At 33.8% G+C, this 24,140-nt stretch overlaps 1 protein-coding gene across 7 annotated transcripts in view; it reads right to left on the minus strand.

The window, feature by feature from the left end:
• The window catches only part of Kpna4 (karyopherin subunit alpha 4), a 64,005-nt gene that overhangs the window by 13,548 nt on the left and 26,317 nt on the right, over positions 1-24,140 (minus strand). For all 7 annotated transcript variants that reach the window (XM_013364231.4, XM_078043587.1, XM_078043586.1 and 4 more), the window contains 10 exons: positions 15,549-15,593; positions 14,606-14,695; positions 14,472-14,501; positions 14,326-14,378; positions 10,601-10,696; positions 9,983-10,068; positions 8,536-8,622; positions 3,648-3,817; positions 3,511-3,555; positions 68-199 (listed from right to left, as the gene is read on the minus strand). In XM_013364231.4, coding sequence (XP_013219685.1) covers positions 68-199; positions 3,511-3,555; positions 3,648-3,817; positions 8,536-8,622; positions 9,983-10,068; positions 10,601-10,696; positions 14,326-14,378; positions 14,472-14,501; positions 14,606-14,695; positions 15,549-15,590 — 831 coding nt within the window. In that variant the 5' untranslated portion in view covers positions 15,591-15,593. The remainder of the gene's footprint in view (positions 1-67; positions 200-3,510; positions 3,556-3,647; positions 3,818-8,535; positions 8,623-9,982; positions 10,069-10,600; positions 10,697-14,325; positions 14,379-14,471; positions 14,502-14,605; positions 14,696-15,548; positions 15,594-24,140) is intronic.

A 24,140-nucleotide genomic window follows, 5' to 3' on the forward strand; every position in this document is an offset into this window, starting at 1 on the left:
ATCTTTGAATGCCATGTTTAAAGTAACTAATGGTAAGAAAACATGATTTTATCAAGAACAAACTTACCTGAACTTTAACTTCCTGGTGGCTGAGTAGAGGAACCAAGTGAGGAACTATTCCAGAGTCTATTACCATCTGTATCTGTTCATTGCCAGCATCAGTAAGATAAGAGAGGGCCCAGACCGTATCTACCAATATCTAATAAATAAAATAAAAGTTCCAACAATCTTTGAATACTTTCTCATTGCAGTAATTTTTACCCATACTCCTAAGATTGTTCTACTATTTTCTTCTCTTACCATAATTCATTAGAATCTTTATTGTGCATCATTTAGCCAAATTCAGAAGTGTAGGTCCCAAATCCATGCCAATATCTATTTTTAATTCACCAACCTATATATGTACTACATAGCACATGAAATAGGAAAAAAAATAATTTTCTTTCTCAAATGCTCAGGCTAAGGGATAACAGGCCCACAAATATTGTAGCTTATGTATATAGTTAGAAAGACTATAGGTATCCAACATGCACAATGGTTTAAACATCTATACTATATGGATATACCATACAGGTATACTTAAAGACAATATTAGTATTAGTTTATAGTGGTATTAGTTTTATAGCAGTTTAATCTTCTCCAACTAGTTTGCATTGGCTTATAAAACTGGAGGCAACTTCCTAAATACAGAAAGACCCCAAAAAGCAAGCAAAAAAAAAAAAGCTTTACACCAGCTGCTACTTAAAAAAAAAAAAAATACAATTATTGACCAAAAAAGTAAGAGAAAAATAAAGAAACCACAGGAAAGATAACTGTGCCTGGAACTTTACTTCCAAAATCTTTCTTGAATGTGAACACTGTATCAAAGGATAAGCCAGAAGTTTAAAACTTTTAAGATTACAAACAAATGTTATACTTTAAGACAATCAAGGAGCCCCTAAAAGGAGACAACAGCACTTTGTCATTATTCTTTCAGAAACTCAAGAAAATGCTTAAGGATGTGTTTCAATGTAAAAGAAGACATTCATGAAAATAACTCAAATATACTAGTATCAATATATGTGAAACAACTATTTAAATTTTCAAATGGAACTATTTCTTTTCCTGTAGCGTTAACAGAATCTGTTAATACAGGCCAAAAATTTCAAGTTACTTGCTCATGACTGCACATAAAAACCTGGCATCCTTCCCTTTTTAAAAGTCTAATGCTAAACATGTCATTGATATGCTCGGATCCAACTTACAACCCAATTCAAACTAGATCTCTAACATATTTTTAAAATTTTAATAAAAATAGTTATACATGGACACAATATTTTGTTTGTGGTGCTAAGAATCGAACCCAGAACATCACACATGCAAGGCAAGCACTCTGCCACTGAGCCACAACCCCCGCCCTCCAACATATATATTTTTTTTTTGTATCAAAGTTTACATTCTACCGTAAGTTCTCTAACTGTAACTACAGTGTAATATCAGTGTAATGGCACTGTTTGTGAAAGCAGTTTTTATAACATCTTTGATGGCATAATTTAAGAATTTACTCTTAGAACTTAAATTTAAGATTTTATTTTTAGTAAAACAATATTTAGTACACTACATTATAAGAACAATGCAAACGAATTCCTCCAAGATACATCAAAAATAAGAAAAATGGAAGTACAACCTCATCTAGATTGGGGTGAATAGGTAGAAAGAACAAAATATACTGCTAAGTCAAGTCAAGTAAAATGCCTGGTTTTCCAAAAAAGATATAAACTTGGAGATTAATCTTCCCTGTGAATCTTTCAAAAACAAAATACTGAAATTTGTAATTTAACCAAAATCTTCGCTATAAGGAGCCCAAACCAAAAATTGCATAATATATATATATATATAAGTCCTAGACTATCTGGAGCTTAAAAAAAATTTTTTTTAGAGATCATGTTTACCTATGAATTTTGTAAATTATATCATTGTTTGACACAGTATATTCTATCTTTAATTTGCTTTATGTACTTTAGAGAAATATATCCCTAGAAACTGGGCAGCAGCTTAAAACTGGTCATCATATCAAATGTTTTTTTCTTTTTTTTTGAAAGAGAGGGTCTTGCTATGTTGCCCAGGTAGGCCTCAAATTCCTAGAGACTATTATTATCCTCATACCTCAGTTTCCCTAGTGACTGAAAACTATAAGTTTGCACCACTAAACTCAGCTGCTGAACTTTTTTTTTGGTAATAATATCCGAGATTGAGCCTAGGGGCACTTACTTTACCACCGAATTACACTCTTAGTTCTTTGTATTTCTTTCTTTCCTTCTTTTTATGAGACAGAGTCTTGCTAAGTTGCTAAGGCTATTCTCAAACTTGTGATCCTCCTGCCTCAGCCTCCCTTGTCACCGGGATTATAGACATGCAACTTTGTGCCGACTATTTTTAAAAAATTCCTGATTGTCACTATATACTCATGTGTTTTTCCTTACTTATTATATTGCTTGTATGGGTATGGGTGTGTGTGTGTTTTCTTTTTTTCTGCTGGGGATTGAACCTACCACAGAGTTATACCCCTAGCACACATTCTTAATTTAACACACCAAAGGCTAGTCTGGCTTTTATAAGGAGTCACGGCAGTTTTCCACTTTATTTATATTCCCTGCATTGTTTTTTCCTTTGTTATTTGTGTTAATAAGAATAAGCAAGATATTTTTGTAATGTTTTTAACATTACAAAGATTTTATCTTGTCTGTACTGCCTTTTCTCCCCTTGTTAGTTGGACAACCAACAGTTCTCCCTATACTAACTGAAGCTAAAAGTCACTATAACTGGAGAAACAAAGTAAAAACAGAATTAAGAGCAACTGATTTTCATAGTTTGGTGTGTACATATGGATACAAATTCATGCATATAAGCCAGGCACAATGGCATACTCCTATAATCTTAATGATTTAGGAGACTGAGGCAGGAGGACACCAAGTTTAAAGCCAGCCTCAGCAACTTAAAAGGTCATAAGCATTTAGCAAAACCAATACCCCCCCCAAAAAAAAGTGTGTTGGGGGGTGTGGGGGCTGGCAGCACCTGCTAGGGATATGGCTCAGTGGTTAAGCACCCCTGGGTTCTGTCCCTGGTACCAAAAAATAAAAAAATTCAAGCATGTGACCAATATTTCTCTTTATCTTTCAAAAACAAAAACAAAAAAAACACCATACGCATTCAATAGCCAGACTGCCAAAATGAGATTCCATAAAAAGTGCATAAATATAAAACATGATCTTAGTGAGAGTGATTACTAAGTGCCAACTTTATAATAGGCTCTATTTCTTCACTGAAATTGTATTTTGTGACACAGGAAAAACAGAGTAAATATAAAGATACCAGATATGCATTGTAGGTTTTGGAATACTAAAATCTGACAGAGAATAAACTATCATGATCTTGATATATTTTTTACTCTACGTCACATGGGGAACCCTACATATACAACATGCACATATATACATGTAAAAAAATATATGATGAGGAACATTTACTCACATTTACATCTGTATGATGTATTAAAACACAAAGGGCTGGAAGAATCTGAGGAGAGAATACACAGATATAAAAACAAATAAAAACATACATATAATAATAGTATCTAATTTACTTATTGATTTTAAAAATTTGTTTACCTCTTGAATGGTTTCCATTGGTGGTGGTGGGTCTTTGTGACGACATAAGTTGACCATAACCCAAGTAACATTTCTTAAGAATGTTATAGGAATAGATGGACTTATGAATGAAAGTAAAGGTTTCACAACTCCAAGACTTATGACATAATCTCTACACTGTGGCCCGTCACCTGTAGAAATGATTAATTTAATAAAATACATTAACAATAAGCATTTTTAGAAAACATAAAGCAACAGGTACAAATGCTCCTTTAAGTATTTTAGTCAGAATACAATTCAGTTTTATGCAAAGGTTTTAGCAATAAGACACCTAATTTCATTCTAGGTCTTTTACCTAGAGTGCTAAGGTATTCTTTTGCACATTATTTACAACTTCAGCCTTCCTTATAAGCTGTCAGTTATAAAATATATTTATGTAAGTTGAACTCTGGAAGCCTAAGTCTTTAAAAATAACTCTGTGACCCAAGAACCATTTCTTTTATTTTTCAAAAAAATCAATAGAATGCTTACTGTAACACATTTTCATCTAATGAAAAAGATATATCAACAGTTGGGCATGGTGGCACATGCCTACTAACCCAGCAACCCAGGAGGCTGAGGCAGGATTACAAATTCCAGGGGGAGGATGGGCCACCTAGCAACATCCCGTCTCAAAATAAAAATAAAAATGGTTGGAGATGTACTTCAGTGGCAGAGTGCTTGCCTAGCATATGCATGTCCTGAGTTCAATTCCCAGTAATACACTTCTCCTCCCGCCCCATATGTAAAATGCCATTAAAAAGAAAATATATGTAGAGTTCATACTTATCCACTATCAGAGAACCAAGAGTAGGGACTATAACTTATAGCTTTAGAAAACTATATCAGAAAAAAAGAGAACTAAATAGTAGTACAGTAGTGATTTCTGAGCTAAAACCCAGAAATAATAATTAAGCAGAAACTGTGGGTACAGGATTCTGTATTTTAACAAGCTCTCCATGTGATTCTGACAACACACTAAAGTTTAAGAACCAGTACTGTAGATAGCAGTCAAATTTAATTTCTATATCTATAGAGTGTCACTATAATTTCTAATATGAAGCAGTGATGAAGTATTTCCATTAAAAAAAAAAGACCTTTTCTTACACTACTATATATGGAGATAAGAAAGCAAAGGAGTAAGGATCCCTTGCATATACAAATAATGTAATTCCTATAGCAATAGTCCCTATGCTGGGAACATTTTATAGAGAAATCCTCCCATTAAAAAAAAAACAATCATAACCACGCCATTTTCCATGCTGTTCCTTTCAGAGGACAATAAAGAGGTACATTACATCATGAAGGCTATATTCCACTTTCCAAAGCCAACATCATACTGAATGGAGAAAAGCTGAAGGTATTTCCTCTAAAAATAGGAACAAAACAAGAATGCTCACTTCCTATTCAACACAGTTCTTGCTCCTACCCAGAGCAATCAAGCAAGAGAAGGAAATTAAATATAAATATGAAAAAGAATTCAATTATCTGTTTGCTGATGACAACATTCTATACTTTGAAGATCCAAAAAATTCCAGAAGACTTTTGGAGCTGATAAACAAATTATTCTGGATAATACAAGATCAACATACAAAATCAATAGCATTTACATACCACAATAATGAATCTGCTGAGAAAGAAATCAGGAGAACAATTCCATTCACAACAGTTTCAAAAATAAAAAAACAAACAAAAGGAAAAAACCCAGAACTCCCCCCCAACTCCAAAATCTTGGAAATAAATATAACCAAAGAGATACAAGACCTCTACAATGAAAATTATGGAACACTGAAGAAACAAATTGAAGATGACCTTGGAAGATGAAAAGATATCCCATGTTCTTGGCTAGGTAGAATCAATATGGAAAAATTAGTCACATTACCCAAAGTGATCTACAGATTGAATGCAATCCCCATCAAATACCAATGATTTTCTTCACAGATGTAGAAAATACAGTACTAAAATTCACATGAAAGAAAAAAAGACCTAGAACAATCAAATTAGACTATGATGCCAATAGCATAACACTGGCTGATCTCAAATTATACTACAGAGCTATAGTAACAAACCAGCATGGTATTGTCATAAAAACAGACATGAAGACCAATGGAATAAAACTTAGAAACAAGCTAACATAAATACAGTCATCTGATCCTCAACAAAGGGGCCAAAACCCTATGTTAGAGGAAAAAATAGATGCTCTCCTACTTTTGCTACAGAGGATTGAACTCAAGGCACTTAACCATTGAGTCATACCCTCAGCCCTTTTTAAAAAATTTAAGGGTCCCTCTAAGTTGCTGGGTCTAGTTTTAAACTTGTGATCCTCCTGAGTAGCTGGGATTACAGGCATTTGCTACTACACCCGGTTGAAAAGATAGCCTTAAAAAAAAAAAAAGCCTTTTTCTTGGTGGTGATGGGGGGCAGGGATTGAATTCAGGGGTACTTGATTGAGCCACATCCCCTATTTTGTCTTTTATCTAGAGACAGGGTCTCACTGAGATGCTCAGTACCTCACTTTTGCTGGGGCTGGCTATTTGAGCTTGTGATCCTCCTGCCTCAGTCATCTAAGTCGCTGGGAATACAGGTGTGTGCCACCACACCTGGCAATAAATAGCTTTTTAAAAAAATGATATTGGGAAAACTAGAGAACCACATGAAGAGAAATAAAACTGGATCCTTACCCCTCACCCTGTACAAAAATCAACTTCAAGTGGATAAAGATCTAGACAAAACACAGGATCATTCCAACAAATAGGCATGGGCACCAATTTCCTTAATAAGACTTCTCAAGCTCAAGAAATAAAGAACCAATAAATGGGATGGCATCAAATTAAAAAGCTTTTTTACAGCAAAAGAAACAAGAGCATAAAAAGAGTCTACAGAATGGGAGAAAACCTTTGCCAGCTAGTATTCCAATAGAGGATTAATATACAGGATATATAAAGAACTCAACCTCCCCCAATAACCCAACTGATAAATGTGCAAAATGATCTCAGACATTTCTCAAAAGAGAAAATGGCCAATATATGAAAAAATGTTCAACATTTTCAGCAATTAGGGAAGCGCAAATCAAAATCACACTGAGACTTCATCTCACTCCAGTCAAAATGGCAATCATCAAGAATACTAATAACTTCTGCATGGAAATGGAAGGAGACCCTCATTGTTATGCAAAGTTACATATAAGAGGAAGTGAGGGGAAAGGGAAAAAAAACAAGGGAGAGAAATGAATTGCAGTAGATGGGGTAGAGAGAGAAGATGGGAGGGGAGGGGAGGGGAGGAGAGATAGTAGAGGATAGGAAAGGCAACAGAATACAACAGACACTAGTATAGTATGGCAATATGTAAAAACGTGGATGTGTAACCAATGTGATTCTGCAATCTGTATACGGGGTAAAATGGGAGTTCATAATCCACTTGAATCAAATGTATGAAATATGATATATCAAGAACTATGTAATGTTTTGAACAACTAATAATAATAATCAAAAAAGAATAAGTTTTAGTCAGCCTTAAAGAATAAAATTATGCCCTGTGCTGGTAAATGGATGGAACTGGAAAGCATCTGTGAAGTTAAATAAGTCAAGAGTGGAATCTCTCTTCTCATATGTGGAAGAGAGACTAGGGAGGAAAGAGATCAAAAAATGTGTGTGTGTGTGTGTGTGTGTGTGTGTGTGTGTGTGAGCCTACGTGGGAGATCCTTATGAAAACAGAAGGAAGACCAATAAAGTAGAGAAAAGTCAGGGAGTGTGGGGAAGTACTGGAAAATAAAATTATGCTATGTAAGTATGAATATATCATGATAATTCCTGCTTTTATATATAATTATAATGTATAATTAAAATAATAATAGTAGAAGGGAAATCAGTAGAGTAGAGCAAGTGGATCAGGAGGAGGGAGGAGGGAAAGAAAAGGGAAGGTATTAGGGAATGAGATGGATCAAGTTATGTGTATGTACAAATATGGCATAATGAATCCCACTATTAAGTATAATTATATACATCAATAAAAAATTTGAACAAAAAAAGGCACATCAAAACAATATTAGTTACTTCCATGCAAGAACAACAATATATCTGTGGCAAGAGTAACTCAGAAACCTCACTTACTAAAATAAACACACCTATAAGAAAGGTGCTCTCTCTCAATAGCTAGGTCTCTCATCTACATCAGGGACACTCAGACATTCAGACCCTAGATTTTTTCCCATTCTCTACTGAAGAGAATTCCTTGATTTTTTGAGTTTGGATGATCTTAGTTCCTAATACTTGAAATATTAAAATTATCTTTAATTATTCTTTATAGAATTATTTATCAGAGAACACCTAATAGGTATAGTAATTGTGATTGTGTTGTGCAACATTTAATAGGCTAGCAGATACTTCCTACTGATTCATGGTAGGAGATACCACTGTACTTTATAAATTACTAAATTTGAATGTGATAAAGTCTATAAAAGATTAAAAAAAAGTCATTTTAAACTCAAAACTGCCATTAAAGAGGAAAATTACTGGTTTAAGTTTTGCCACCACCCCCCTGTTTTTTTTTAATATTGTCTTTGATGGAGAAAGGTGAGAAATAGAATGGATTCCAGGATTCAAAAGGATAAGATCTAAATCATATTTTATAATTCTTCAAGTAATTTTAAAGTTGACTATATATAAATATATATATATATATATTTTAAGCAACAAAAATGTTCCTTCTGTTTTTCAAAGGCTTTATACTTACATACAAAATTTCTGGAAGCTATCTCACAAAAACAAGTACTGAAGACAAATTGTTTTTCGTTTTCATCTATTAGTAGTAATTTTTATTACCTAGCATATGGCAAAAATTGTTGGATTAGCATTATAAGTTTTATACAAACCTATGATATTTCCCAATGCCCACACTGCCTGCTCACAGACATTCTGATGAGGTGAATGAAGAAGCCTCAGGAAAAGTGGCACAGCATCTGAAGCAGGAAAACATGTTCACACTTAAGGCTGAAGACCATACTATAAAACAAAAATTAATCTTGATTTTCTGCTGAGATCTCAAAAAATATACATGTACGCATATGTATATGAATGTGTGTATGGAAATCTATTAAAAAATATATCCTGGCTGATCTCTTTTTAAAGTCAGAATTGCGTTACTGTAATAATTTTTGACTAGCAGTCTCCTTATTCAGTATCAAAAAGAATTTTAAAATATAGACAATTGTCAAATTCAACCTGAACTTAATGTAATGGTGGGGGGTTGGGGAATCAAATTCAGCCTTAACCACCATCTTAATTCCAAAATAAAGATTCCTTAAAAAGTCAATATCACCTACAAATAAAACAAAGATTAAACTTTTAAGAAATTCTGAATATACAAATTTAGTATGATTGTGGGTCCTTAGGACTGTGATTCCTGGGCCACATGAGACTTGAATCAGCTGGTTAATAAAGATGGGAACAACAATCAGATCTGTAAATGAACAGAATAATAAAACACAAAACAAATGATATCTCCTTCCTTCCTTCAGATACCACTTTGAAGAAAACTATGTAGGTGTATGTAAATCAATCATATTAACTTACAATAAAAATTCACTTATCTATTTTTGGTATATTAAGACAGACTAGCAGTGATAAATTCTAAGCTTCTTTCTAATCTTTAAGGATGGCATAAAACAGGAAAGAGCAGAGGTATGAATAATTCTAAGCTTCTTTCTAATCTTTAAGGATGGCATAAAACAGGAAAGAGCAGAGGTATGAATAAGACATTATGAAATCCTAAGTTTACCTGATAGCCAACTATATATAAAAAAAAAGCCAAAACACAAAACAAAACATACTTGAACCCAAAACTAAACAAGTTTTAGTAGGATGTAAGATGATTATTTTTCCTAAATTATAACACACGTTAGAATATAAAATGTTTGCATGGCTAACATCTGCTCCCCACACCTTCAAAACCATTAAGAAATTAGTGCTTATGATTTGAACTAGTTTATACATAGCTTATGTTTAACAATCCTTAAAATCTTTTTAAAAAATGATTACTCTTTGGTAGAAGAATGAAATAGTATTCATGAAAAAAATACACCTAAGTTACTATATCTCATAGTAATTTTCCACTTACAACTCTTGAAATACTCAGTTTTAGAAAGTAATCTAAGAGAAAATAAATGTCAGTCACCTGAACAAGTTGATTAAAGTAACATATTTAAATTAGCTATTTCAACAGCCTTAAACGCTAATGGGTAGCTATTATTTTATAATGTAAATAGTTATATACTTTACTGACTTAAAAATCACAATTTTGTTTGTTAATAAACAACTTACTGGACTGAACCACTGCTTGAGTTTGTTCAGAGGTTCCAGATGCAATATTTGTCAAAGCCCATGCAGCTTCAAACTGTAAAGAAGGACTATAAAACAACAAAATTATTTAAACAGATGATTTTTACACTGACCCAAACATCTACCAATCATTTCCTACCTCTAGATTTTAATATGTTTAAAATGCATCATCTATCCATCCAGCATTTAAAAACAAAACAAAACAAAACAAAAACCCAAAAAAACCCCAATCACTGTTTAAAACATTTTACTTCTATATAAAGGTGTGTATATATATATATAAAACCTCTTCCTATATCCTTATTTTTTGTAATGTATCTTTATTAGGATACTTGTATATTATTCCCCTAGTTTTGTCTTCTGTCCATTTTCAAGCCTTACAAGTTAAATTTATCATTATCAAGTTATCAATTTATCAAGTTAAACTCCTACTTGGCCTTTTGCCTGCATCTCCTGACATTAACTTATTTTGCATTGCTTTTCACTTTTGACTTTAATTCCATCCCACAACCTTCTTTTCTTTAAAGATCAAACTTAAATACTAGAAAATCTTGCCATCTCCAAAGGATATATTCTAAATTTATTAAATAATGTACTTACTTGTCATCTCTTTCAAGACAATGGACTAAAATAGGCAATATTCCAGATTTTATTAAGTCATCAATTGGTGGATTTCGATCACTGGACAAAAGCTTCCTGTAAGATACATAACCTCTTTGTAACTTACTGACATACACAATTATATATTTGGTAAATATATTATCAGATATTAAATATATGGCACAAGTACCTTCTTTGAAAGTTAATTTTTATAATTTATATAATGCAATAGTTTCTCTAATTATAAAGACTAATTTGTATATTAAATTTAGAGATGATCAATAATTAGGAAAATACGATGGACATTTTATCACTTTTATTAATATAATATTATATTCCCTCAGTGAAGTTCTGAATATGGCTTATAACTAAATGTTTTTATATGCTTTACCTTTGGTTTTAATTAAATTTTGGGCTCAGAGAAAATAGTTGGCAAACTTTGACCTAGCATTTACTCTAAGAAAGAAATATAGGTCATTGAAACACCCAAATGATTCATATTAAGTCACAAAAGAGTCAAGGGCAAGAACAAGTAGGCTGCTGATTTATGTTTACAGCTGACACTAGTATTCAATTTTTTATCCTATTCTGTACCCTAAATTGAGTGTACAGAACACTCTCATCTCACCAACTAAAAATGAATGGAATAATGACAGCAATACACAGGAAAATACCCAAAGAGATGCTGGAGTCTGAGACAGATTAGATATATCCCTGGAGCTTATAAGATAAAAACAAACAAAACCCAGCTAATACTTATTTTCACATGTGGGAGACTACAGTTAGCAGATTAAACCCTAAATGTGACCTGACACAAATCTTTACATTGGAATCCCCTGCATTATTAGTATATAAAGAAAAGGCTTAATGGGACTGGGGTTGTGGCTCAGTGGTTGAGTGCTTGCCTCGGACATGTGAGGCCCTGGGTTCAATCCTCAGCACCACATACAAATAAAATAAAGGTATTTTGTCCATCTACAACTAAAAACAACATTTAAAAAAAGAAAAGAAAGGCTTAAGAACCAACACACCTGAGGCAGGAGTGTTGCAAGGTCAAAGCCTCAGCAATTTAGTGAAACCCTATCTCAAAACACAAAAATAAAATAAAAAGGGTTGGGAATATGGCTCAGTGGTAAGCTTCCCTGGGTTCAATTCCTAGTACCAAAACAAACAAACAAACAAACAAAATGAATAAATAAAAGGAATCAGCCTGGTGGCATACACCTTAGGAAGCTGAGGCAGGGGGATTCCAAGTTCAAGACCAGTTTCAGCAATTTAGCCAGGCCCTAAGCAACTTATCAAAATCCTGTCTCAAAATAAAAAAATTAAAAAGGCTGGAGATGTAGCTTAGTTGTAGGATACCCCTGGAGTTTAGTTTAGTTAATTCCCAGAACCAAAAAACAAAACAAAAAAACCCTTAAGCAGCTCATCTCCCCCATGTAAACTGACAGTTGCTTATTTACTACCCTAAGAATATACAATTCCTTGACCTAGCTTTAAACTGCTCTACAAATTGGCTCTACTTTACCTAATTAATCTTACTCTCTGTAACTCAAAAACTCGTTGTCACACCATCACAATCTCATTTTTTGTTTGCTTTTTGCTACTGTGGATTGAACCCAGGAGTACTTTACTACTGAACTATACCATCCTGCCTCAGCCAACTGAGGTGCTGGGATTCCAGGTGCACACTATCACACCTGACTTCTATCTCATTTCTAAGTCCTTTCTTATATCCTACTCCCCTCTCTGTTAATGCCTTAGCACCTCTCTATTCAAATGCTATCTCTTCCAAGTCCATCTCAAGTTCTATGTTTTACACAATACCATTTATCTATTCTAGCATTTACAGAGCACAGTCCTAATTTGCTACTAAGTATCATTACTTTCTATGTAGTTCTGCATTCACAATTAGATTCTAAACTTAAGAGAAAAATTAGATCACTTGGTGTTTTCCAAAACAAAAGGCACAGTAATTACCACAATAGAAATAAAAAAAAATTATAAAAATTGTAACACCAAATTTTTCTCATTCAAGGTTGTAGGAAATCAAAGGTAATGATTTTTTTAAAGAAATATTTTTTTAAATATTTTTTTTAGTTGTAGTTGGACACAATACCTTCATTTTCTTTCTTTACTTTTATGTGGTGCTGAGAATCAAACCCAATGCCTCATACATGCTAGGCAAGCACTCTATCTTTGAGCCACAACCCCAACCCCAAAGGGTAAAGATTTAATAAAAATATTTTACTGCTTCACAAAGGACATAAATGGCTTTTATTCTTTTGATAGGCACGGTGGCACACGCCTGTAATCCCAGCGGCTCAGGAGGTGGAGGCAGGAGGATCTTGAATTCAAAGCCAGCCTCAGCAATTTAGTGAGGCACTAAGCAACTCAGTGAGACCCTGTCTCTAATAAAATATAAAAAACAGGGCTGGGGATGTGGCTCAGTGGTAAGTGCCCCTCAGTTCAATCCCCACTAAGCTCCCTCCCAAAAAAGAATACAGTATATACAACATATAATATAAAACCAGTTTGGTGCCCATCTTGATTTGTGTTAAGGTTCCAGCAGTTTTACCCATAGTTCCTTTTGCAACATCAATGTAAAGGTTACTAACATGATGAAAAAGGGCAAAAAAAAAAAAAAAAAGTCTTAAAATTAGTTTGTTTTTTTATGCCTGAAATTGTCTCAGATCTTTAAGAATGCATAGACTATGCTTTGAGAACCTCTTAAGATGCACTAGGCTTTAATTTTCTTGCAGAGCTCATACACTCACAGAAACTAAACAGAAACTGTTAACAAACAACACTAACAATTTCTTAATTATTAGCCTTTCTGAGATGTGAATAGTTTTGTAGTTTTTCTTCCTACATGCCTTAGTATTCTCTAAAAAGTTTTTTATGTAATTCTATATTTCCCTATTTGTTCTAAGTTATTTAAGGTGAATACACAAAAGTAGAAAGTAGAGCAATACAAAAAGGATTCATGCATTGGATAAGATAATGGATGAATCTGTGAAATATTTTTTCCAGTTTGAAATTGTATTAACTAAGATCAATTTATTGTGTGTCTCTTTCTCACTAATACGGTGGTGTTATTATATTCATAAATATACAAAGCAATTACCATTTGCATAATGGTACGACCTGACTTCCCCCAATTTATTTGTTCATACAGATGCCTTGGTAATAATTTTTTTTTCTTCTGGTTTTTCCCTTAAAATATGAGGGCACAGGATTCACAACAAAAAGGTACAAAATAACTTGGTATTTCTGGCCTGGAAAGACACCAAGAGCATATGCAGCTATATATCTTGAAGTCTATTACACACTGATATAGTATGCTTATAGATATCAGAAAAATTAGCTGACTGTTAAGGGTTTGAATAATATGACTTTTATAAAATAAAGCCTATAAATTAGTAACAGCTAAAGCTTTGTAAATAATGCTTTTCTATTATTCTAAGCAGTAATCTGTTAAATCAACTTTTCCCTAGAATTTCTATGTATTATGTAATTGAAAGATTCACTGTATTTATTTAAGCTCATGAGGATTTAAAAATTGCCACCAATGTTAATACTCTAAATCAGAGAACAATTTTGTGGAATAAATTTAGTTTTTCTATTACTTTTTACTGTTTGTCAAAGTTAAATTTGACTATAACCCTAAACAGTACCCCCATGTAACACATAAAATTTAAATCTGTCTTCAAAACTTAACTTACCTAGCAGCTTGTACTGCACTTAATTGAATTCCTTGGTTATCACTTGAAGCATTCTATTAAAAAAAATAAGACAATTTATGATGGAGAGACATAATAATTAATTGTTGAGTCCAGGAAATACAAAGGGGTGGGGAGAAGATAGTTACCTGAACAATAGCTTCTAGAGAGGTATTTTGCTGGGGGAAAAAAGTTAAAGAGAACAAATAAAGTTAGAAAATCACCTTAGAAAGCTATATTTATATGAAATCTTTCACAAGTTACCAGAATAATAGTAACTTACCACTCTATAATCACCATCTATATCAGAGTCTTCACAGATATCTTCATGTGGTACATTTCTTCTCTTTAAGAGATGTTCATCTCTTTTATTCTTTAAAAAATAAAAATAAAAAAAGAAAGTCAAACAAAGAATTTCTGTTAAAAAAAAAAAAAAAAAAAAAGCCAAACACTTCCAAAGGTTAGATTTGCAGGATTCAGCCTACAGAAACATGAAGTGTCTTTTAAAACTTAAATGCAAAAAAATTAAACAAAAGTGTGAACCAAACACTTAACTGATACTACTTTAAGTCCCAAATCACAAATATGTATAGTTTTAAACCAGAACCAAACATATATATTTTTACTTAAAAGTACTAAATCATTTTACACATCATCTGGGAGCTTCTTTTTATCACCTAAAAGCAAAGTCAAAGCAAAAATTGGACAATTCAAAATTAGACAAAAATCAGTAATGCCTTACAAAAATCAAGGGCCACTTGAATTTCACTAAAAATGTTTGAGGCAAATTTACAAATATATCCTCAACTACACAATCTACTTTTAATACTTGAAAATTTGATAAAATTTATAAGTAACAAGTTTTCTCAAGGCCTATCACCTATTAATTATTAGAACTATTTATATATCTCTATAACTTACACTTTACCTAAGTTAATAAAAATTACAAAAAATCTGGTAAGTTGTTATATCTACTTTTGCACAGTGGACAAGTCCTATCTTGCCAATTTCAATAGCTTTTCAAAACTAGTCAAAACTTCCTTTTCTAAAAGAAAAAGAAATGTTGAACATCTAAGATTGATAAAAAGCTTAACTATATTCAATCAAAAAAAATTAGTTACACAACAGGAAATATATTTGCATAAAAATATATACTTAACGACTTCTATATATTCTATATTGCTGTTAGAATTATGCCTGGAAGTTCCAATATTTATCAGACTTACCTTCCTTAATTCAACTACAACTTCATTTCGCTGTCTTCTCATAGTCTACAAAAAAATAAAAAATAAAAAAATTTAAAATCACCTCAAATTCCATTACCCAGAGAAAACCACTATTAACATTTTAATGCACAACCTAATCTTTTCTTCTAGTTAAATATGCAGATAGTCATATATTACTCATCTCATTATCATACTATATAGGTGATTTTCCATCTTTAGTTCACATTTATATTTCTTTTTAAATTACTAGTATTATTATTATAATACTGGCTATATTATAATTTTAAAAACTGTTACATAAAATTTATTAAAAAAAAACCCAGATTGTCATTCTTTCTAATTTAACCATTCTATCACATCCAGGTACCACTCTTATTTTGTAACAAGTTTTTTTTTTTTTTTTTAACAATTTTTTAAGTTAACTAATACATGGGTACATATTCATTTTATTCTTTCTGATAACGCAAATGTCAAGATATATTAAGTGAAAATACCAAATCACAAAGTGATATTTACATGTCTAACAAATATCTCAAACTTATATCCAAAACTGAATTTTTTGAAACAGACTCTACCACCTCAGCAAATAGCAAGTCCATCCTTCTTTCCACAGATCCTAATCCTTGGAGCCATCCTAAGATTGTTTTTCTTCTCATTGTATACGTTTACTCATCCAAAGTTGCACTACATATCACTACCTCCTCCTCCACTAATCTGGTCCAACTAACCATCACCCCTCATGAAGATTACTGCAAAAGTCTTCTAACATATTTCCCTCCTTTTCTTACCCTCTATTTTTGTTCCTCCCCAGTCTACTCTTATCATAGCAGCCATAGTAATCTTTACACAATCTTTTATGTGCTATGGACTCCTTTGGCAGCCTGGTGAAATCAACTGAACACGTTCAGTGTTTTTAAGTACACAAAAAATTACATGAGATTACTAAGAAAACCAATTATATTGATATAGAGTTATTAAAATATATATTAAAGACAATATGCTTCTTAATTAGTGCATTAAGTGGGATCTAGTAGTGGGTCTAAGAATTTATAATTTCAAAGTAATGATGACCTTAAATGCTACTTCAAGATATCTGCAACAATGTGATATGTACTGGCCATGACAAAGTCACAGGTAACTTCAGTACTACTCTGGTTTGTTGACTACATTATGTGAAGAAACCACTGTTTCAATCAGAAGTTTAGTGAAAATACTCCTAAATTCCCAGGCTATCCTGAATTCTACCCATAAATTCCATGGGGAAAAGGATCCAAGGACTCTTATCAAGAACTACTTGAGGGGCTGGGATTGTGGCTCAGAGGTAGAGCACTCGCCTCACATGCATGAGGCACTGGGTTCGATCCTCAGCGCCACATAAAAATAAAGATATTGTGTCCACCTATAACTAAAAAATAAATATTAAAAAAGAAATACTGGAAAGTCAGACAAATCCTGTCACTCTCCTTTTCAAAACCATTCAATGGCCCTCCACTTTAGAGTAAAAGCTAAATCTTTACAATGGCTGAAGTTGTTGAATCTTCGCATCTCATTCACTTTCCAATTACCACCACTTAGACTAGTTTCTACCATTCTCCATTCATTTTGCTGTACCCACACCAATTTTGCTATTACTCAAACACACTGGAAACTCTTGCCTCATGAATAATATACTTTGTAGCAATTCCTAAGCAAATGGAATTTTCTGCATGGATTCAATGTCTTAAACATCCTATTTATTAGCTCTCTGCATTTCAGTTTCCTTGTCTATAAAATGGGAGCAGTAAAAATATCTACTTCATAGGCTTACCGTAAGGCTTAAATAAATAAATATTTGTTAAGTATACAGTTCCTGGCACACAGCAGTATATGTGTTAATTATTATACTATTACTTCCTCAGTCTGAAATAGTATTCCCCACTATCTGTAGTTCTGAGTCCCTCACCACTGTTTTGAGGTCTTCTCCTTTCTGATCATCCACAAACTTCCGTCTGGGTACTCTCTCTCCCTTCTCTGCCTCATTTTTCTTCATACCACTTACTACCTTCTAATATAAAATTCTACTATATACTTTCATTTATACTGGTACCTCTGCCACTATACATTTTAACTTCTATATATAAGGAATAACAAGAAACAATTATTATCTTAAATGTTATGACTAATCTTACATGTACATAAGTTTTTTGCTTCAATTTTCTTTTCTTGGGCGGGTATAGGGGATTGAACTCAGGGGCACTTGACCACTGAGTCATATCCCCAGCCGTATTTTGTATTCATTTTACAGACAGGGTCTCACTGGATTGCTTAGTGCCTCCTTTTGGTGAGGCTCGCTTTGAACTCACAATCCTCCTGCTTTAGCCTCCCAAGCCATTGGGATTTCAGGTGTGTGCCACTACACTTGGCTCAATTTTTGACCAGACCATTTTATTCTAACTTTGCTTAAGTGAAGTTCTGGAGATCTTCTGAGCTTTGGTACAGATATAGATTTTTAAAACAATGATTCAATTATAAAAATACTAATGAATGAATAATGAAACATGAATAAAAACAATTAGCTAAGCACTACTATAACAGTTCTTAACAGAATTCAAGATGGCAGATTATAGAAAGGCTGCATTTCCAGTTGCTCCATGGGTTGGTATTCAAACTGAAAAAGTACTGCTTCTCAACAAGGTGGGTGAAAAAGGGAATTCACTGAAATTCAAGATCAAACAGAGACTCTTAAGAGACCCAGAAACTCAGATATGTTAACTAAACGACAAGAAAGAGCAAAATGAAGCCAAGCTGGTGGTGGCAGCGCCAGTGTCATCAGTTTGCTACACAGGGGAACACAGGTGAAGGATAACACAAACTGAGAAATACGATGAAGAAATGTGGCAGGGGAGAATCTGTAGAACAGAGAAGCAGTTTCAATTTAGCTGAATGAGTTTCTCAGTGAGCTGGTGTCTGAAAATTGCTTGGTGTTTCTCAATTGGCAAGCAGAGAACTGAGGTGGAGAGAACTTCTAGAGGAGGCAAAAGTTGCAGCTTGCTGCTATGGCAGCATAGGAGATCAGAGCAAATACTGCCATACTGTCCTGGCAAGTGACTGCTGTGTGGCCTAGAGTGTCCCTAGCAGAATGAGATTGAAACTGGCACAGAGAAGATTATACCTAGGGGGGAGACTCAAGTCAGAGATATGGAGGGGAATGCAACTCATTTTTCCTTTGAGTCTCGCACCTCATGTGACCAGCTGAATAGGGTAGGGAAACTAAACAGGTGGACATGATTATACTCAATGATTACACTCTGGGACTGAGTCAGGGAAGGCAACATTTGTGGATGGTGGATTATGAGAGACTTGTGGAGGGTTAACTCCCCCACCCTATGGAAAGAATTCTTGGGAGGCACCTGAGAACCAGACATTCCGTATAGGTATGTACCTGGTTGGCCAAGGGGTATATGCTGATCTAATCTCTCCAGAACCAATACCATCTGACCAAGTCCCAAAGGTCTGATTAGAGTTAAAATCCAGCCAGAGAATTTCCCACTTAGAACTGTGCAGCAGCTCCACTTTGGGAGTGCATCAATTTGGTCTATCCAGACAAAACGCCAATTGACAGCACTTTCCATTCACTCTACCATATACTGGTGAGAAGGGAAGCTGAGAGCTATTTCAACCAGCTTCAGTTGCAGAAATGAAAAAAGAGGAAGGGTTTAACATCCCCTAGTCCTTGCTCTAAGGAGTACACAGCTTAAGAAGCAACAGAAAGCAGGGCTCTCTGGCACAGGAAGAGAACATACATACATTCCTGTTGAAAGTTTTGACTATATCTGTGGAGACAACTTTTTCATTTTTCATTAAGAGTTTTTTCCTCCCCGCACCCTTTGGTGTTCCTACTGTACTGATTCTAGCATGGATATATATATACACATATAGCCTTGTGCATTTTTTCATACTTTTAGCATTGTCTTATGTTCTTTATTTTTCTTTGTTGTCTTTTGAGGATTGGGGTTTTCTGTTTATTTTGGGTTTCTCATTTATTTCTCTCCTTTCTTCACCTCCTAAATTTCTCCTACTACTTTAAAGCTATCACTTGCCACATTTCATCTGCTTTCTCTCTGTTCACATTTTGAACATTCCAAACTCTCTTCTACCTTCCTATCACGTCTTTTCTCTTAAAAAAGTGTATTTTTACCATCTGGAGGAACTATTTGGTTTATGTAATTTCTGCCTTCACCATTCACGTAGCTGAGGTTATTAGTACTTGTGGATGACATAGTTGACAACTGTTGTTTAATGCCAAATCCAGTTCATTACTATTTATTATTGTTGCTGCTGGCAACTGCTTACCATTCCATTCCTGTTTTTGTGGTAACTAGTATTGTAGATGTTGCAGGAGGCATCAGGTATTTTTTTTATTGCTGTATTGTTCATTACTGTTGTATGTTTACCCCTTTTCTTTGAAGTGCTGGTAATCTACTGGAAAACTTCAAGTTCACGAGTAGAGATTTGCTACTGAGCAAAAAACCCAGCAGAGACAGCATATCTTTCTCTACACACAAACCAACCATGTTCAGACTTCAACAATACTTTAATACAAAAAACAGGGGAGATGAAAACCCCAAATTAATTACCAGGGCCCAAATAGGAACAGTAAGGAGAGGGGGAATAAGCTCCCAAGTCTGATTTGTGGATGTAGGTCTGACCCACTCCTACAGCAAAAACAGAATTAACACCAAGACTGTGGACACAACACCCTTGAGGAATGTCAATCTAAGTTGCTCCCATACTCCTTTAGAATACAGAGTATAAGTGACGAAGAGCAATCAGAGAGGGTCTATCTCACATCCCTGCTGCATAAACACAATCACCCCATCTTCAAGGATACCACTCTTGTGAGAACTCCAGAGAAAGTAGAATTCTCAAACTTTAACCCAATACACACTGTATCAAAATACACTAATCACCACCAAAGAACTATCAAACAAACTACTACAAAATCCACTGGGAAATATATTGAAAAATTCAGAACAACCTGACATCCCAGAACACTTTGCTAAGGGAAGGATGTGCCCTAAAAAGGTCCACACAATAGAAGTGAAAGAAAAATCCATTCCAATAGGTGTACAAAACTCAATACGATGAATATGAAAAATAAAAACAAGGTAGTAACACCTTCTAAGGTTCATAATTCACCAGCAACTGACTCCAAAAATATTAAAGTGGATAAAATATCAGAAAAATTCAAAAGGATTATTATAAAAATATCAATAAATTTGAAGCAAACAGAAAAAAATAACTGAATTAATTAAGAAAGTTAGTACAGGATGTGAATCAGGAAATTTAAAAAGAAGATAACGATATTGAAAAAGAACCAAACAGAAATCTTGGAAATGAAAGGAACAACATACTAAAAAGTTTAGTTGAAAGTCTCTCCATTAGAACAGGCTATGCACAAGATAAAATATCAGACCTGGAAAACCAAGTGGCCATCCTTGAACATTGAGTATTAAAGAAAGTAAGTAACCATGACCAGAATATAAAAAAACTCTAGACAAACATTAAGAGACCAAATTTAAGAATCACTGGAATTGAAGAGGGTCGTAAGAAGCAGGCAAAAGGCATAGATAATCTCTTCAGCTAAAATACAGAAAACTTTCCAAACCTTGGAAATGAAATTGATATCCAGATATAGGAATCATTCAGAACCTCAAACAGACAAGATCAAAAAAGAATTTCTCTACAACACGTTATAATTAAAGTGCATAACAAACAAGGATAAGTTTTTTTGTTTTGTTTTGCAGTGCTGGGGATTAAATCCAGGGCTTTGTACACATTAGGCAAGTGCTTGTCCACTATGCTACATCCACTGCCCCCAAGATAGAATTTTAGAAGCTTCAAGGGCCAAATATTAGGTCACATAAAGAGGCAAGCCATTAGAACTACTCTTCTATTGTTACGTATAACTAATTAGAACAAAAAAAAGTAATAATAAAAATTAACTATTCTTGATTTCTAAGTTCAAACTCTAAAATCCGGGAGAGATTGGAATGAAGCATTCCAAGTCCTGAAAGATAGTAACTGTGAAACAAGATCGCTATATCCAGCAAAACTATCCTTTAAAATTGAGGAGGAAATAAAGACCTTCCAATAGAAGCAGAAACTAAAAGAATTACTATAAACTACTATACAAGTACTACCGAAAATTAGGTACCTAAAGAAATACTATAGAAGAGAAATCAACAAATCCCAGAGCTTGCAAGTGGACAAATCTCATTTGAAGAGTGCCTAAGCAAATAAGTTGCACTACCAACTAAATTAGGCCAGCCAACTAAATTAAAAACAAGACCAAACTATATGTTGTTTGCAAGAGACTCGTCTTACAGAAAAGATATCCACTAGCTGAAAGTGAAAAGATGGAAATTGACATACCATGCAAATGAAGCCAAACAAGCAAATGAGTAGTTACTCTCATATCTGACAAAACATACTTCAAGCCAAAATTAATCAGAAGAGACCAGAAAAGGTCACTTCATAATGGTAAAGGGAAAATCCAACAAGATATGATAGTAAATAATTATGCTCCAAATATTAGTGACCTAATAACATAAAATTGAGACTTCTTGACTTGAAGACTCAGACTCCAGGACAATAATATTAGGTGATTTCAACATACCTCTCTCACTGATAGGTCATCCAGACATCATCTCAGTAAGACTTCAGACCTAAAACATTCTTAAGTCAAATGGGCTTAACAAATATAAAATATTTCATCTAACAACAAATTTCACTTTCTTCTCAACTGGTCATGAAAACTTCTCCAAAAAAGACTGTATTTTAGGGTATAAAGTAATGCTTAGCAAATACAGAAAAGTTTATATATATTCCTTGCATCTTATCTTCTGATCATAATGGATTAAAGTTACTAATCAACATGCAAAAAAAAAACAACCCCACAGAAACTATGTGTACATACTGAGATTAAGCAACACACTTTTAAATGATGAATGGATGACAGAAGAAATCAGAAGAGAAAGTAAAAACATTCTTTAAAGCAAACAAGAACAGTGATACAACATACCAGAACCTCTGGAACATTATGAAGGTGGTTCTAAGAGGAAAGCATATAGCTATGAGTGCCTACATAAGAAAAATTAGAAAGATCCCAAATAAATAACCTCACGATGTATTTCAAGACACTTAGAAAACAAGAACAAATTCTAAAAACAGTAGAGAAATAATTAAGATCAAAGCCAAAATTAATGAAACAGAGAATTAAAAAATAAAAAGAAAATCAATGAAAACAGTTGGTTCTTTGAAAAGATAAACAAGAATGAGAAACCCTCATCCAAACTAACCAAAAGTCTTCCCAACAAAGAAAAGTCCAGGAACAGATATATTCTCAGCTGAACTCTATCAGAACTTTAAAGAACTAATTACAAAGCTCCTCAAATTATTCCATGAAATAGAAAGGGGTGGAACACTTCCAAATTCATTCTATGAAGCTAGTATTACACTCATACCAAAACCAGAGGACACATCAAGGAAAAAAAACACAGACCAATATCCCTGATGAACTTGGATGCAAGAATACTCTACATTAGCAAGTCATATTTATAACCTATTAAGAAAATTGTACAACATGACTAAGTTGATTTCATTCCAGGATTATAAGAATGCCTAAACATATCAAATCAATAAAGTAATTCACCACATAAATAGAATGGAGGACAAAAATCACATGATCACCTCAACAGATTTAGAGAAGGCCTTCAACAAAATTCACCCATTTTAGTCAGTCAGCTTTTTCGCTGCTGTGAACAAAAGACCAACAAAAACAATTAGAGGAGAAAAAAGTTTGTTTGGGGGCTCCTGGTTTCAGATGTCTCAGTCCATTAATGGCCAATTTAATTCCTCACAGACCAAGATGAGGCAGAACATCATGAAGAAGTGTGTGGTAGAGGAAAGCAGCTGGGGACAAGACACCAGAAAGCAGGGAGAGTTCCTCACAAGAGACAAAATACATATCCCGAAGGCGTACTCCCAGTGACCCACCTCCTCCAGCCACACTGTAATCTGCCTACATTTACTACTCAGTTAATCTCTATCAGGTTAAAGCTCTTGTAACCCAATCAATTTACCTCTCAACTTTCTTGCACTGTCTCACACATGAGCTTTTGGGGGATAACTAATGCCAAAACCATAACATTCTGCCCCTGGCCTCCAAAAGCTCATGCCCACTTCACAATGAAAAATACACTTAGTCCATTTCCAAAAGTCCCCATAATTTTAATAATTGTTCAAACACTGCCCCAAAGTATAAGTCCAAAGTCTCCTTGAGACTCAAGGCAAACTCAGTGTAAGCTCCTGTAAAAATCAAACACAAGTTACATGTATCTAACATATAAAGATAAATATTTCCAGACTGGGGTTATGGCTCAGCAGTAGAGTGCTCGCTTCACATGTACAAAAGCCCTGGGTTTGATCCTCAGCACTACATAAAAACAAATAAATAAATAAATAAATAAAGTTATTGTGTACAACTACAAAAAAAATTAAAAAAAAAAAGATAAATATTTCCACTCTATAAGGGAGCAAAAAGGGCATAAA

This window comes from Ictidomys tridecemlineatus, chromosome 3 (genome assembly GCF_052094955.1).
Source record: "Ictidomys tridecemlineatus isolate mIctTri1 chromosome 3, mIctTri1.hap1, whole genome shotgun sequence".
In the NCBI taxonomy this organism is placed as follows: domain Eukaryota; kingdom Metazoa; phylum Chordata; class Mammalia; order Rodentia; family Sciuridae; genus Ictidomys; species Ictidomys tridecemlineatus.